At 35.6% G+C, this 16355-nt stretch overlaps 1 protein-coding gene across 2 annotated transcripts in view; it reads right to left on the bottom strand.

The window, feature by feature from the left end:
• Positions 1-517: 517 nt before the first annotated feature.
• Positions 518-16355, bottom strand: part of PEX1 (peroxisomal biogenesis factor 1) — a 47840-nt gene continuing 32002 nt past the window's right edge. For both annotated transcript variants that reach the window (XM_054564570.1, XM_054564571.1), the window contains 8 exons: positions 15936-16000; positions 12464-12606; positions 12277-12380; positions 11291-11467; positions 9842-10072; positions 8529-8726; positions 8109-8239; positions 518-851 (listed from right to left, as the gene is read on the bottom strand). In XM_054564570.1, the coding sequence (XP_054420545.1) occupies positions 767-851; positions 8109-8239; positions 8529-8726; positions 9842-10072; positions 11291-11467; positions 12277-12380; positions 12464-12606; positions 15936-16000 (1134 nt within the window). In that variant the 3' untranslated portion in view covers positions 518-766. The remainder of the gene's footprint in view (positions 852-8108; positions 8240-8528; positions 8727-9841; positions 10073-11290; positions 11468-12276; positions 12381-12463; positions 12607-15935; positions 16001-16355) is intronic.

Genomic DNA, 16355 nt, shown 5'->3' with positions numbered 1-16355 from the left:
GAAAGGGCACTGGTTGCTGCCTCTACATTTTTCTTTGCCATCTCATCCATCTCATGTTACAATACTTGCACGTATAGTTTACCTTACTTTCTCCTTCCCCCCACTGCATTACAGTACATGATTTGTGTTGAGGGTGGCTGACTTTACAGTGTGGTTCATAGCGTAAAGAACATCAAGATACAATCATGACAAAGCTGGGGAAGGAGTGGACATCCATCAAGGTCCTGGTCTTGGAGCTGGATATATATTTTAGGGGAGTGGGATCTCATTTCTGGTTAATGGATAAATTGTTTATTTGAATTTTGTAAAAATGCCACATTTGCTGATATAAGAAGAAAAAAATTGGATTTGTAAATAATAGGATATTTTATTTCCAAAACAGTCAAGAGGTTGCTAAGCATAAAACTTGTCAAATGCAAGGAAGATGTTGAGTATGCAATTATGAGTTCCAAGAAATGTACTTAATTACATTCTTTATTATATTTTCTTCAAAGGAGAAAAAAAATTACAGTTTGGCCAGTATTATTTCATTAAGGGTTTAATATAGATTTATAGGAAATAAAATACAGAATCTATTATAAATATCCCAATTTATTATACAGTATTACTCTCAAGTAAACTTGATCTTTACATAACCACAGGTTTACAAATCTGTGATTTTATAGCTTAAGTTAATTTCTTAAATTAAAAAAATTTGCAGACGCCATTTTTACTATTACAATATAGGGACAAGTCACCAAAGGAAAAAAAAAAACAGAAGTATACTTTATGCTAGAGTTACTTTCTGTCCTGGTCGAAACATTGTTCCACTTTGATTTTTCCTCTTCTTTGGATTTTGAAAGTTTTCATACCTAAAAAATAAACAAATAAATGTGAGAGATAATATATGTACAAGCTAAAATTACAAAAGTCAATGCACTGTTTGCAAACAGTTATATTTTAAGAAACAAGGAAAAAAGTGTTCATAACAGAAATTAAAGTTCTTACAAATATATTTTCAAAAGTTAAGCATCTCACTAGAAAAGAGAGTAAAAGGGATGTACAATTTAGAAAAGATAAAATAAAAATGGCAATGATTAATATAAAAACATAACCTTTATAGTTTTAATCAAAGAAATGTACATTTTTAAACACAGAAGCAATGAATTCCAAAAGCTGTCAACGTGAGTGCGCTACCTCTCCCCCAGCCGAGTAATTAGCAACCACTCCGCTCCAAGGATGTTGATTATCACATTGTTTACAAGTGAAAAGCTGCAAACAAATGTCCCAAAACTGGATATGTGGGACAAATATATTGTAAAATGTGCTAAAAGCCATATAGTAGTAACATATTTAAAAAGTGAAGGAATGTTCAAGAGCTATGGACAGATGAAAGGGGAACTGCTCCACAGCCATGTGCGTGGTGTGTCTTGGTTTAGTGAGAAAGAAACATCTGCACACACAGATAAACATGCTTTGGGAGGCAGAGGGATTAAAGGAAATTTGTTTTTTCTACAGTGAGTAAATATTACTAACGTATATTGAGGCAGAGCAGAATCTGCCATCCCAAGATGTGCTGCTTTGGCAGGTGGATCATTTTGAGCTGAAGGGAATCAAGATGCAGCAGACTCAGAAGCTTTCTGGCTCCCTTAGCTGTTGGTAAGAATTAGGATGTGAGGTCTGTACCAGAAAGGGAGCTGCACCTGAAAGCCTCATAGGCTGGCGTGGCAGAACAAATGAGCCGAGTCCGCTCCGGTCTTCCTGCTGCGGGTGGCCTCCCCCTCCCCTTCCTGGAGCCCCGCCCCGTCCCTTTCCTTAGCTCAGAGGGGCACCTAAGCTTCAACTGCCTGACTACCTTGGAGTTTCATATTTTTATGGGGCTCCCATATAGGTACAAGATTAAATGTTTTTCTCCTGTTCACCTGTCTTTTGTCAATTTAATTCAGGCAGCCAAAGAACCCTAGAAGGGCGTAATGGAAAAAATTTCTACCTCTACAGTCTGGCTGGTGCCCACAGGAGCTCCCCAGTGGCTGCTGCAGTGAGATTCTGGGCCTCGGAGCACAGCCGCCAGCTGAAGGTAAGAACTGTGGCCGCGTCGGCCTCCTGGAGCCCTGCCAGCAGGGCCCGGTGGACGTGAGTGGTGAGAGTCCTTTTCCTTTTTCGAAATGTGGATCACAGGAAAAGCTATTGTATGACCCAGCTCCTTGGGTACAGCGACTCTGGCAAAGACTTGTTACGAGTACTCATTTTCTAGTGATCCTTTCCTGCCAGAGACAGTTGTTCTCTCTTGTGTCATTTGTTGTAAGGAGGAAAATCATGGGGTAGAAGGCAGACATAGGTCCTGTAAGCCCAAGGTTCGCGCAAGCCTCACAAACTGGTGACTTCACAGGTCTCCCTGACTTGCACCTGTTCAGACAGACTGCTGTGGGTCCCCAACAGAAAAAAACCAAATGAGGTTTTCGTCTCCTCTTATCCTGTGTCTTGAGAGCTTGGCTTTGTGGCTGATGAGAATATTCTCTCAGGCCTCTGTCAGCTAGAAGGTGCAAGTATTGGTGTGTACCTGGCAGCCAGCGGATGGACTCAGGACCTGAGACACTAGCCGTACTCTGTCTGTCTGATGTGCCAGCTCTCAGGGAGTTTCTCTTACGGGCTCCCAGCCTCAGCTCAAGGAGAAATACAAATCTTAGAAGTCTTCTCCACAGACCTTTTCTTAAAAAGGTTTTTATATATATATTTATTTATTTATTTATTTTGAGAGAGAGAAAGGAAGAGTGGGAGAGAAACATCAATGTGGTTGCCTGTAGTGCGCCCCCTACTGAGGACCTGACCCACAACCCAGGCATGTGCCCTGACTGGGAATCAAACCAGTGACCCTTTGCTTCGCAGGCTGGCATTCAATCAACTGAGCCACACCAGCCAGGGCACAAAAATAATCTTAACTTGTTCCACCAGAGACACAATTTGGATTCAACTGTTATTTACAAACTAATGAGATTCATATTGTTGTACTTGATTTGTGGCTCAAATTTTGGAAGGGAAGCTACAGGGTGTGTGTGTCTGTGTGTTTATATATGTCTGTGGATATGTTACATATATGTAATATTCTCCTCCATCTAGATGGTGTTGCCAAAATTAATTTCTAAAAAAGCTCTATATATTGGGTTGGCCAAAAAGCCCATTTAGCTTTTTCTGTAAAATAGACATTTTTTATTTCCACCAATAACTTTATTAATTTGAATTATTTTTGAGCTTGCCGGCTGTCTCCCGCTATTGGCTTCTAATGTGTAGAGGCCAGGGATGCTGCTAAACACCTTCCAATGCATAAGGCAGCCCCCACAGCAAAGAACTACTTGGCTAAAATGTCAATAGTAAAGAAACTTCGCAAACCACTTTTGACACGTTCAGTCAGTCACAGCACCTTCTCCATACACTGCACAAATCTTTTTTTGTGTTTCCACTGAGTTTTTACCTTTCTTGAAATAATAAAAGCACAATATACTGAAAATGTCGCTTATTTTCTTCCACCTTCAATATTAAAATGGCTACACAAAAATTTACCAATTAAAAAAAATTCACCAATTTTGATAAGTTGTTTTTTAAAGCACACTGATATGACAGCTGTCACAATACAATCTAACAAAACTGTTCCGACTGGAGTTCAAGACAACTAAGCACTACTAGAGCCATCTTATGGGGGAAAAAAAAAACACCAAACGAACTTTTTAGCCAAAGAAAAATAACCACTTATTAAATATTTCTAAACTATTAGAAATATAACAGAAACTTACCTAAATGTCTTAAAAATTTATGTGATCCGGAATAATCTTTGGTTAAAAAAAAAAGGGTAATTTAAGTTTGCTGGTTTATTTACAATAGGCATGTTTTCAGAGTTACCAGCATTTAATAAATATAATGTAGACATACAACTTTTATTCTACCTGGGTTTCTTAGTCAAATAAGCTCATGTTGTTTTATTTGTCACAAAATTTCCCATAATGTGGAGGGGAGGGTACAGGGGGAATAAAATGGTGATGGGCGGAGACTTGACGGCGGCTGGTGAGCACAGTGCGGTGTGCGGATGCGCTGTGGCCGAGGCCTGTAGAATTCTGTCAACCAGTATCACCCCGATAAATTAAAAAAAATTCTTATAATGGCTAGCTACTTTGTTTCATGAAATTTTTATAAGTAATCTAAATATTAAGAAAAAATAAAAGTTTTTAAGTAAAAATTTAAGTTCTTAAGTAAACTTTTCAACAATTATATGGGGTCTACTTGAATATCAAATCTCTTTGGTAACTTACACTCTTAAGAGTTTTGCTAATTTAAATAATGGAAGTTCATTGAATATCTAGATCATTTTTAAATAAGATAAAATACTGAAACAGTACTGAACATAGGTTTATATACTATTGGTTTCTTATTACAGAGAAACTAGTAAATATACATATCCTATGCTACAGTGAAAAATTGTGCTATTAATAAGAGAGGTATGCTTCTAGAAATGATGAAATATATTCACAGATTTGCCAATCTACAGAATGCTGGTGTAACATTTCATAATTACTAAAAATTAAGATTTTTCAAGGGTTAAGAATTCTAATTAGTGTATGTAATTAAAACTATGAGAAATGAGTAAAACTGTATACAAGGAAAGTAGGTTTGTTATGTAAAAAGGTATAAAGTTTAGAAATGGATTTTTGTTAAGGGAAAAATAATTTTTATCATAAAGTAAAACAACTCAATGTTTCAGAATTGGATAAAGGTTAATAAAGGACCAACTAAATGGACGTAGAAAGTTGGAGAGTGAGTTTTATTTGGTGTAGTCAAGCTGACTAAAATGGAATAAATTTATTACAAGTCTGTTTGAAAAAGTAAACTTTTACAACAATAGTGTACATATATGAAACAAATTTCTTTCATCTGTATAAATTTCTTTCATCTGTTAAAAGGACAAATTATTCCATGGTTCATGTTTGATTACTTAACTCTTTTAATAGACAAGAGTCAGTTTTGTTTTACAACTACGTAACTTTTTTTATTTGCCTGAGTTTTTGTCACTTTAGTTAAATGGATAACTATATATTGTTTCACAGTGACATACAATTCTATTTGATTGTTTTAAAATCTTTCAATATTTTTGACAAATGTCCCCCAAATCAAATTCTACATGAAAGTCTTTTTGACCTCAAACTCACTTTGGAATTTTTAAGAAACCCATGGAACACCTCAAAAGACTTGTTCTCTCCTTACACGAAAGAGAGAACTAATTAGGCTTATTTGATATATATTCATGCACCACATTTAAAGATGAGGATATACTGAGAAATGTGTCATTAGACAAATCTGTAGTTTCGCGGAACGTAATGGAGTGTACTTACTAACACAAACCAGAAGTAGTACTAAATCTTTCAGTTCTATCTGTATGGATATATGTAATGTGTTTCAGAAACTATATCAAATTTCTAAAAATCTGATAATGGTATGAGTATAATTCTAAGCATCATCCTTAAAAATGTGTTACAGAAATAACCAAATTACCTTGTCAACTGAATTGTAATGAACTCGTGTCAGATCTTTAACCATGGCCTTTCCTGTCATTTACAGATAGTTACTGTTTTACTTTGATGCTTTTGCAAAAATGTTTCTGCAAAAGTTATTCATCTTCAAGGGGACTCATGGGAAGGAGATTCTAACAAGTACAGGTTTCTGGTAACTCTCGGATTGTGCCACCAAACTGGGCAAGAATTTGCAGACCTCTAACGGAGAAACTGATGGCTGCAAAAAACCGCTAACAAAAGAGCAAGATCAACAAGAATTACATAGAACTGAATGAATTGATGAAGGTGACTATAATTTTTGTAATTTCTTTGTTTGAAACACTGGTTCTTTTTATGGGTTTTTCCAATTTTAAGGAAACCTTCTTTTGGGCTATCAGCAACTTGGTACAATAGATCTTTGTAAACAAAGATGAAATATTTTTTCTCCCTACCTGATCCCTCCAGAACTCAGAAACTCCTACTGAATATTCTTATTTTCTTGACAATATAGTTATTTGCATAAGTTTAATAAGAATCTTTTCTTCTTGTAACAGGACAATTGGAAACACTGATGATACTTCAAAGGCTTGAACTGCAATGTCATATTTGAGAATTGCACACAGGAGGAACTCAGGTTGATGTTATGGAGCCATAGAGCACATTGGAAAACCAGCCTGTATACCTCTGTTTACAGGGTTCCCAGTAGCCTTTTCAGGTGAGTAACGAACACCACTTCCTAGCAGATGCAGAAACCTCAGGATATCTTGGGGACCTCAAGAAGAGAGGAATAACCTCACATACATACGTGTGTGCTGCAAGCAAACTCTGATAATTAAGTCCCTGACTCAAGAGGCTTTTAAAAGTTCAACCTGATATTCCTTATGAAAAGTTCCAGTAAAGCAGATTTGAAAGAGCTATACTTATATAAATAATCAGGCCAAGCTTATTGAAACTACACCTTTTTTTTTTTGCAAACAGATTGTCTTACTGTGGTTATCTTTGATAAAAATGGGAGTGAATAGAGAGAGAGTAAGAAATTATGTTTCAGTAATACACCTTTGTGGATATCAGATTCTAGTGCTGTTAATTGCCTTTTATGTTTCCTTTTCTACCTGTAAACTGGACTGGTTCCTGAATTCTTTTCCTTTCATCCAGTACTTGGCTACAACTCTCCAAATTAACATTTCTAAATTGTCCCACTCTTTTGACTTGGAAACACTGTGAACAAAAATTGCCCTTTTTGGCCCTGGGTGCCTAAATGCTCAGTTGCCTCAAGCGTTGTCCCAATGTGCCAAGGTTGTGGGTTTGATCCCCATAACCAGAAAGGGCACATACAAGAATCAACCAATGAATGCAGAAGTAAGTGGAACAACAAATCAATGTCTATCTCAAATAAAAACAAACAAAAAATTTCAAAAACTGCCCCTTTTCTGAATCCCCGGAAAACTGAATGTGAACAACTTGATACAAACTTTCCACAAATCACAACTGCTTATGTGTGGACAATCTTTGGTCCTGTTGCTGTGTGGGCCCCTCAGCAATTTTACCTGATCACCTAATAATATCGTCAGAGACATTCAACGTGCAAAAGGTGCTTTCATCTGACATCTAGAAATCTCAGCTGGCGGTCCTCAGATCTCAGACTTGGGTTATGGTCTGCTCTAATCATTAACCTTTGTTTTTTCCGTTTCCATAGAACTTGGACTGCCTGCACAACACAGGCACAGCTGGACAATGCTCTAACCAAGTGACCCACCTGGCTAGGGCCCAGACGTAACTTTTCTTTATCTGAAAGACTTACCTGCATGGCAGCACAAACATCTGACTGCCACACAGCTGCTCTTCTCACCTTCCCTTCCTCTGTGCCTTTCCTGAGCTCAGGACAGTATTGATACATAAGCCTCAACTGTCTAACTGCCTTTGAGTCTTTTATTTTTACAGGGCTCTGTAAGTGTGCAATTAAGTTTTTTTGTAAATCTGTGTTATGTTATTAGATCAGCCAAAGAACAAAGAACAGAAGAGAAAAAAAGAGAAAAATTTTCTGCCCTTACAATGTACATGCACATGCATACCCCAAAGAAAGAGTTGTAACTTCCAAAGAACAGGAAAAGTCATTTCTTGAGTTGGTCCCTAGTCTCTGGGTCTCAGGCTAAGTCACTACAGACACAATTGCAAGAAGCCTGTAAATCCAAATGTGTACAAATGAGTAAACCTGAATGTACTAGAATGTTCTCGAGGTTAATAAAATACAAATTATATTGAAAGTGAAACAGGTATATTTTTCCTAACATTTTTGCAAGGTATGTATTGGAATCATTTTGCGCTTCTATTTTCCTTTTATTTCTTCAAAGCTTTTTAAAATTAAATCATTCATTAATTCAAATAAAATCAAATGAATCTGTAAATGAAATTATTTTTGACTTCTATACGATTTGAGTTTTTAGGTGTTTACATGCATATCTACTAATCACATTTCTGAATTGATTTTGAAATATTCAAAATATAATAATTTTAAATCAGAACTTTAAAAGCTCAAGTGAATAACTGTCACCTCGAATAATACATACTTATGAATCAGAATCTGTTACTTACAGCTCAGCAAAACTCTTCCAGTCATCCTCACCAATAGATGGCCGGGTGCGACCAAGTGCAGTCATTAAATGAGACTGACTAATGGCCGGACTGGTTTTCATTGGTCCTGGCTGGTTCAGGGAGTCATCCTCCTTAAATAAAGAAAATGACAAGTTAACTTACGGACATGATTAAAGAGCAGCAGTCTAAGTGTTATCTCTTTTTGTCATTTTTTTTTTAGGAGACTATGCATTCCCTTTCCAGTAAGTTTACTAAAACTTGTTTGAAAGCAGGAAGCACCTAACAATTTGCTCATTGTGTTTCATTCCCCTGTTTATAAATATAGCCCATTTACAAATCAAATAAATATATGTTATCAAAAAAGGAAACAATTTTTAGAAAGTTGTTACAATTATAATGGTGGGAAGAGAAAAGCCATACTCCACTTTGGCTCCGGTATCTGCTTTTGATAATACTGATATCTGCTCTCAGTTGCTCTCTCTGTTCCTGTGTAAGTTCTTGGTAACCTTCTTGTGAAGCCGTTCTGAACATCGGAGGTTTTGAGAACAATGGCTCTTTCCCAGGAACTCCAGGGAAATCCTGAGTCATGGAGCTTGGTGCAGACAGGCACTGTGAGCTCTGCAGGGTCGGGTACAGTGATGAGAGAAGGAAGGAAAAAGAGGGATACAAGAAAAGTATGTGTTTATCAAAGATAAAATTTTAAATTTTAAGCACTAAAACCTTAACATGGATCAGTTTGTATTTTAATTAACTGAAGTTAGGCACATTGTTCATATTCTGTGAAGGTCATTTATATCTATGTTGTTGAACCACCACAGAATGAAAACTGCCACAGCACAAGGTCCTTCCAATGCTTTGTTATTAAATCCACTGCATGGATGCCCTAGGGGTGGTTCCGAATGAGCCTTAGTCTTAGTTTTCAACAAATATAATGTTCTGGGACATCACTATGTCATAGTTAGGAAATGAAAAACGGAATTAAAGACTGGAATTAAAACAATAGCTTATTACTCGTGGGACTAAAAATTGGCCACTTTTATATTTTCTTAAAACCTGAATAAGGCAAGTTACAAAAACCAAGAAAAATATAATATATACAAAAATGTAACTGTGCCAATAAAGTAACAGTGAACTACTGTTAATTTTGGGGGGGTATGTGTTGATTGCTACTTTAAATATATGCAATATCATTTTTAAAAAAATTAATCTAAACATTTTCCTTGTTGAAACATTACTACTTATAACATTTTTACTGTGCTTATGTTTTCTACCAAAAGCGTTACAAATAGATACCATGTTGTTGTCAAAAATTTTTGACATTATTTTTACCAAATTCCTCATTATCCTCAAATGTTCTAATAATAGAATTTCAGTTTAATATAAAATGGATCTGCTACTAAAGGTGTATGAGGACCACTGATGAAGGGAGATAAATAAACCTGAAAGAAACCAACTGGCTACTTTGGCTCCCCCTGGCTGTCAGCTCTGTCTTCAAGTTCTTTGGACCAGGGAATGAAACTAACTAGTTAGTATAATCAAAATAAGTATATGCCATAAGCATATGCAAAATTAGTATAATCAAAATATTTTTCTGTCCATATTATCTAATTCATGAAGAACCAACCAGTCCGAAAGGACATGTGGGGCGGCCTGGGAGACAAACCACTGTCCAACTTTACATCAGTGTACGGCTTCATATCTCAGAAATGTCCAGTGGCCACTGCACAGCATACCAGATCAGAAGAGGTTCCGTTTCCAAGGTCTGATTCGTAAGAGCTCCCAAAGTAGAGCCGGTAAATGTTGAATTTTGACTCATCTGGAAGCATCTCAGACATCTCTAGAGAAACAAGGGACTGCTCTAAGCCACACTCTCCATCTCCAGCTGAATCATCAGAGCCACTGCTGTGGTTCAGAAAAACCATTGAAGACAGACTGAGATCACTGTCGGAACTGGAACTTCCATCCTGAAATACACAAAAGGACAACCAGTTGTAAAAATCTGAATAATCCACAACTCAGAAATAACACAAAACATTCTAACAGATCAGTATAAGGAAATTTGAGGCATTGAAAACAAAACAAAGCAAAACTTATTCTCCAATGGTTCTGAAGACATAATAAAAATTTAACTATTAAAATTTTTATAGACGCAATGGATGTGTAGATAATGTGCTAACCACCTGTCCCAAAATTCTGAAACAAACCTAGGAGTCAGATGTCTGGTTTTATGTTTGTCTTTCATATTTCAGTGGGTATATTTAAAGAACAGGAAAGTCATTATTTGAGTTGGTCCTTAGCCTGTGGGTCTCAGACTAAGTCACTACAGACACAATTGCAAGAAGCCTGTATGGTTAAACAAAGGTCATATTTCAATCAAAGACATAAAAATTCCTATTTGTTCAACTCATATTTTTCTACTTTGAAATGACAAGTCAACCACGTTATACAGTGCTTTACAGATACAAGCCTTTTCTGATAATAAAAGTGGAAAAGAAAGAACTTCAATGGCTAACCAAAATTAACAGCAAAAACTTAGTAGTGTCTGATTTAGGGATGCTAGGCCCTGCAAGAATCTCCAATAAAATGTAGGGAAGAGGAGTATGCAGGAAAGCCCTTCCTAGGAAATGTGAGGTCAAGTCCACAATGTAGCAGAGTTCAAATTATCTGCAATAAAAATCAAAATCAAAATACTACCCTTAATTAAAAGGCTGGCATACAGAAAGCAATACAAGATAAACTTAGAACAGTTTGTTGTATCGGGAAGTAAGGTAAGTGACCAAAGAATGAGAGGACATATCAAAGGGCACGGAAGCCATCCAAAAGCAGCTCCTATTGACCAGATCTGGGACAATTTGAGTGTCAAAATAAATACCGTTTTTTTTAAGTATAAAATATTTTTCTGCCCATATTATCTAATTCATGATATCCCAATTAAAATATCCTTCCACACACCAACGTACTTTTCCAATAGTAGGTAATGTTAAAAAGACACCAGACTCTTCAAAATTACATATTCTCTGCAAAGCTAATATTCCAACTAGGGAACATTTGACTAAAGGTAAATTTCTATACAGTTTACCAAAGTTGCTAAAAAACAAGATTTCTTCAAGGCTGAGATTTTGATATTGAACTTCCCTTACTGCTCATGAAACACCTTAGAATGACCCCCTCATAGAACTTACCGGGAGCCCAAAGGACAGGAGCCTTCCATGCAGGGCCTCCAGCTGGGCATTGTAAAGCAAAGCTTTCAGATCTGCTCCCGTGAAGGAGTCGGTTACTGAGGCCACATGCTGAAGGTCCACGTCCTCTGCCAGAGGTAGAGAGTCACTGAGGACGTTTAAAATTTCAAGACGTGACACCTGAAGGGAGAAAAACTAATTTAACTGATAAAACATAAAATTAAATATTACTTTAAACTGTGTATTTTAAGATTTTTTTAGAAATTAATTTTACATATCTAATAAGTTTTACAAGTAAGTTGAAAAAATGTACCACCTTTCTACTATCTATCTTCCTTGGGACTTTCCCTAACACAGGGGAGAAAATGAATGAAAATCAACATTCCTAACTATTCAGTGTAAATCATTTCTCATTCAGACAGTGCTTATTTTCTAGATTTGGACAAAAGTGCTGAGAGTATTTTGAAAGGAAAATTTAAATAATAGCTATATGTGACATATATTTAGATATTTTATACCTTTGACTAATTTATTCTTTAGTTTCTAACTAAAGAGTTTAGTTTCTAACTCTTGGGAACAAGAGTTGGAACAACACAGGACTAAGAACAGTTAAAATTCCTATCTCTCTGTAACCTGCTTACATGCTTATGAGTCACATGCTTGATCCTGTATCAGTCTTTTGTTGGGAAAATGGGATCTTTAAATACAGGGAATGTGGACATGCAATACTCGAGGTTTCCTTCCTTTTTTCCCCCCAGCTGGCCAACAGTGAAAGATCATAAAATTTTCAGATTTCCATGAAAATGGCTGGGCCAAAGAGAGGCTCTGAACATAACTCAGGATCTTTTTATGCTGTGAGCAAACAGTGACTAAGACCTTTGCCTAAAGCTGGTCTTCTGAGGACAACTGCTATTACCTGGCAGAGTCAAGTTCACAAGGAAAAAGTGTAGCGTTTGTTGGGTTTTGGACTCTAAACATGAAACTGTCACCTGATCAGGAGGAGGACAGTATACACATTTATCCAGTCGGCCAGGCCTAAGCAGGGCGGGGTCAATCAAGTCAGGGCGACTGGTAGCAGCCAACACGTAAACACCTGGGGGAAGGAAACAGATGTTGTTCACTAAATCCTAGCCAGATTTTGTTATAATAAAATACTTCAGTATTTACAATTATTACCCTGTAAGCCTTCTACTCCATCTAGCTGAGTCAGCAATTGATTGACGACACGGTCTGTGACGCCTGTATTATCATGGCCTCGGCGCGGAGCAATGGATTCAAATTCATCGAAGAAAAGAATGCAGGGCTTTGCAGCCTGTGCTCTGGGAAAAGCCAACCACGGTTCGTAGCTGAGTGAGGCTTCAGAATTTGCAAAGTAATTTTACATACAGATGCACACATGTTATGTATTTATTTAAATCTTCACAATGAATTCTTGAAAAAGGAAAGGCATATGCAATTATCCTAGTTGTCAGTAAACTGGGTGTTAGAGAGGTGAAGGTGTTTGCCTAAGACTGAGGCCTTCTGGACAGGGACTAAAACAAAAACCAAAGTCTTATTCAGGAAGTGAAATGCTTCACTGATTCTTTATATAAGTAAACATTTTTTTTATATGCCTATTGGCCACCTTTATTTCTTTTGTGAAATGCCTATTCATTCTTCTTCCATTCAAAATTTGGCAACCTCATTATTTTCATAGTTTTCCAAGAACTCTCTATAAAGTATATTTTGGTTATATATATTACCTTTTTTTCTAATTTGAACTTTGACTTTTAACTAATTTTGTTTTAATTAAAAAGACATGACAAATTTCATCTCTAGTAATAGGCTGGATTAGATGTCTGAAGAATTGCCCATAATACAAAACACTTGTCATGCTGATTATTAAAAAAAAGCCCAACAAACAACTTATTATTAACCCTGGAAAAGTTGGGTGTATCCAAGGAGATACATTCAGTACTAGTATGGACTGAAATGCAAAAAATAAAAATAAAAACACTGTAAATTTGCATTTATTATATTTATATAATAAAACACATGATTTATTTTCAGTTACAATGTAAAATTAAAGAAAAAAGTAATTTTCTTTTCAAATAATGAAAACATGGATATTGCTAAAAAACGCAACCATGAAATGTCTTTAACATTACTCAATCAGAATCTTCAATAGTTGGCATTGCAAAATGTTTGTTACAGTCATCACAAACAATATTACTATGCTCAAGGCATAGTTTCACAAACATTTGCAAAAATATTTTGATAAGCAACTTGAGTAGCAGTCGCTCAAGTTCTTCAACATATCTTGGATTATCATTATTTTTTAAAAGATTTTATTTATTTTCAGAGAAAGGAGAAAGAGGGAGAGAAACATCGATCGGCTGCCTCTCGCACACCCATAACTGGGGACCTGGCCCGCAACCCACGCATGTGCCCTGACAGGGAATCGAACTGGCAACCCTTCAGTTCATAGGCCGGTGCTCAATCCAGTGAGCCACACCAGCCAGGGCCATATCTTAGATTACTCAATCAATATATTTTCCAGACATTTTCAGTGGTAAATGAAAAAAAAACAAAACACAACACAACACTGACTTCGAAGATCACGAAAAAACCACCAACACTGACTTTGGAGTTCACAGTATCTCTCAAATACAATTTATTAATGAATATCACAAACTCTTACGAGACACGTGTTATAACCAAACTGATGGCTTAAACATTGTGGCTTAACGTTAGTCACATACAAACGCGCAGCTAGTCATGACCTTGAACCTGTGTACCCGATATATGTAACAATACTTAACAGTTTGTATCTCTTAGATCAGCCGTGACCTCCGCAGTGTTAAATGCATGACAAACAAGATAAATCTTCTTGGGCCATCAAGAGACTGGAATGATTCGCTGCTCACTGAATGACTGTCAAAACTCTCCTAGAAAACCAACTGGGTCTGATATTTGATTTTTGTAAAGAGTTTTAATAAGTGACTTAATTTCTTCCTACGGTTATTAGGACTATTCAGATTTTGTTTCTGCTTTCTGTGATTTTGGCCAATTATCTTTTTGTCTACTTCACCCAAGTTTCAAAGGTATTGGCATAAAGTTCATAATATTATTTCACAATTTCCCCTTATCTTTTACATTTCTAGTGTATCTTTTGTTATGTCCTTCCTTTATCCATAATACACACTGTTTATTCATACTCTTTCTTTCTATCAATCTTCCTGGAGATCTATCAATTGTACCAGGCTTTCAAAAAATATTTGGGTTTGTGAACTTCTCTACTGAATTTTTCTATTTCATTAATTTTTCCTCTTATCTTTATTATTTCCTTTTATTTTTAGTTTATATCTATACTTTCCTAATTTCATGAAATGGATACCTACTAATCAACTTTCAACATTTTTTTTAATATAAAAATTTAAGACTATAAATTTTCCTTGAAATAAATTATGCAGCATCAGATAATTTTAATAAATATGATTTTCATTATTATTTAATAGTGCCAAGTATCTTCCATTTCCTTTTTAACCCGTGAATTATTTAGAAGAGTGTGTTTTTTTAAATATCTAAATGAATGGGAGGGGATTATCCTTTTAACTTGTATTTTCAGAAAGTAGAATTTGTATGATACTGTTTCTTTGAAACTTATTGCTGTTGCTATATTTGGAATGGCATCTGGCCAGTTTTCGAGTGTGCTCTGGGTGTGCTTGAAAAGAATGCACAGTCTCTAGCTGCTGGGTACATGTTCTGAATATGCTTAGATCAATCTTGTTGAATACTTTCTTCAAAGCGTCTAAATTTTTACTATTTAAAAAATCTCAACCTAACTACTGAGACCTGTGTTAACATCCTACTATAAAGGTGGATTTGTTAATTTCTCTTTGCAGTTCTGTCAATTTTTGCCTTAAATATTTTGAAGCTATAGTATTAGATACAAACAATTTTAGAATTGTACTATCTTCCTGGTAAACTGACCCTTTTGTTAATATGTGGTGACCGTCTTTATCTATAATAATGCTTTCCTGACAATGTTCCATTTCTTAAATTAGGTGGTAAATATACAAGAGTTCATTTTATTATTCTTCTTAAAAATGTGTATGTATATTACATATATTCTTCTAATGGCTTACTTTATAATAAAATTTTAGATGAAACAAAGCTTTTTAATCTGAAAACTCCCTATAGTCCACTTACAGTTAATAATTATTTTGATTCTTAAATATTAGCTTCTTATTCATATGTATTTTATATAAATGGCAGCAATAGCTATCCTCTATTCTAATTAAGTTGGCCACTTGGAATCTTAATTTAAAAAAAGATAAACTACAGTGATTATGTGGTTCATATAAGGATCTACTTTGAGATTTCTTTGAGTAACCACTTATGATTCCACTTTCAGCATTTCAGAAATATTTCTATTGTAAACATAAAACCGAATAATTTCCAAAACTTCATACTGAAAATGTTTTATATTTAAGTGGTATTTGGTGGAACAGAATCTTTGTTGTCCACATAAATCACAGGTCTCAAACATCAGTTCTAAAAAAAACCCAACAAAACCACAAACAAAAAACAACTGAAAACCAAAAAGCATTGACTCATAAATAACGACAGAATCAGCGACTTAAAAAGCACTTAATAGGTAACCAACCTAATAAAAATATCCCGAACAGCTTGTTCACTCGCTCCAATATATTTACTGAGTAACTCTGGCCCCTATTGGACAAAATAAAATTAAATTAGAATAAGATTATTTAAAAACAAAATATAATTTTTGTTTATGACTAAGTCTAAATGCAGTCACGAAAAAATTTTAGTATGATTAAATAAATGTCTCTTAAACACATTTAAAATTATGTGGCTAGAATAAATATCATACCACAAGTTCTACACTTGCTGTTTCCCCTGCCCAGAACACTTGTCCCCAGATAGTCTCATGGCCCGTTGCTTTGTTTCATTTAGATCTATGAGCAAATGCCACCACCTCAGAAAGGCCTCATCCAACAGCCCCATCTATGACCCACTCCAGTGATTCTGCATCGTCTGATGCTGTCATCTTCCTAAATAGTAT

The sequence above is a fragment of the Pteronotus mesoamericanus genome, unplaced genomic scaffold, assembly GCF_021234165.1.
Source record: "Pteronotus mesoamericanus isolate MK-2021 breed Mesoamerican mustached bat unplaced genomic scaffold, CSHL_Meso_final scaffold_85, whole genome shotgun sequence".
Classification (NCBI taxonomy): Eukaryota; Metazoa; Chordata; class Mammalia; order Chiroptera; family Mormoopidae; genus Pteronotus; species Pteronotus mesoamericanus.
This window is presented reverse-complemented; position numbering and strand designations above follow the sequence as displayed.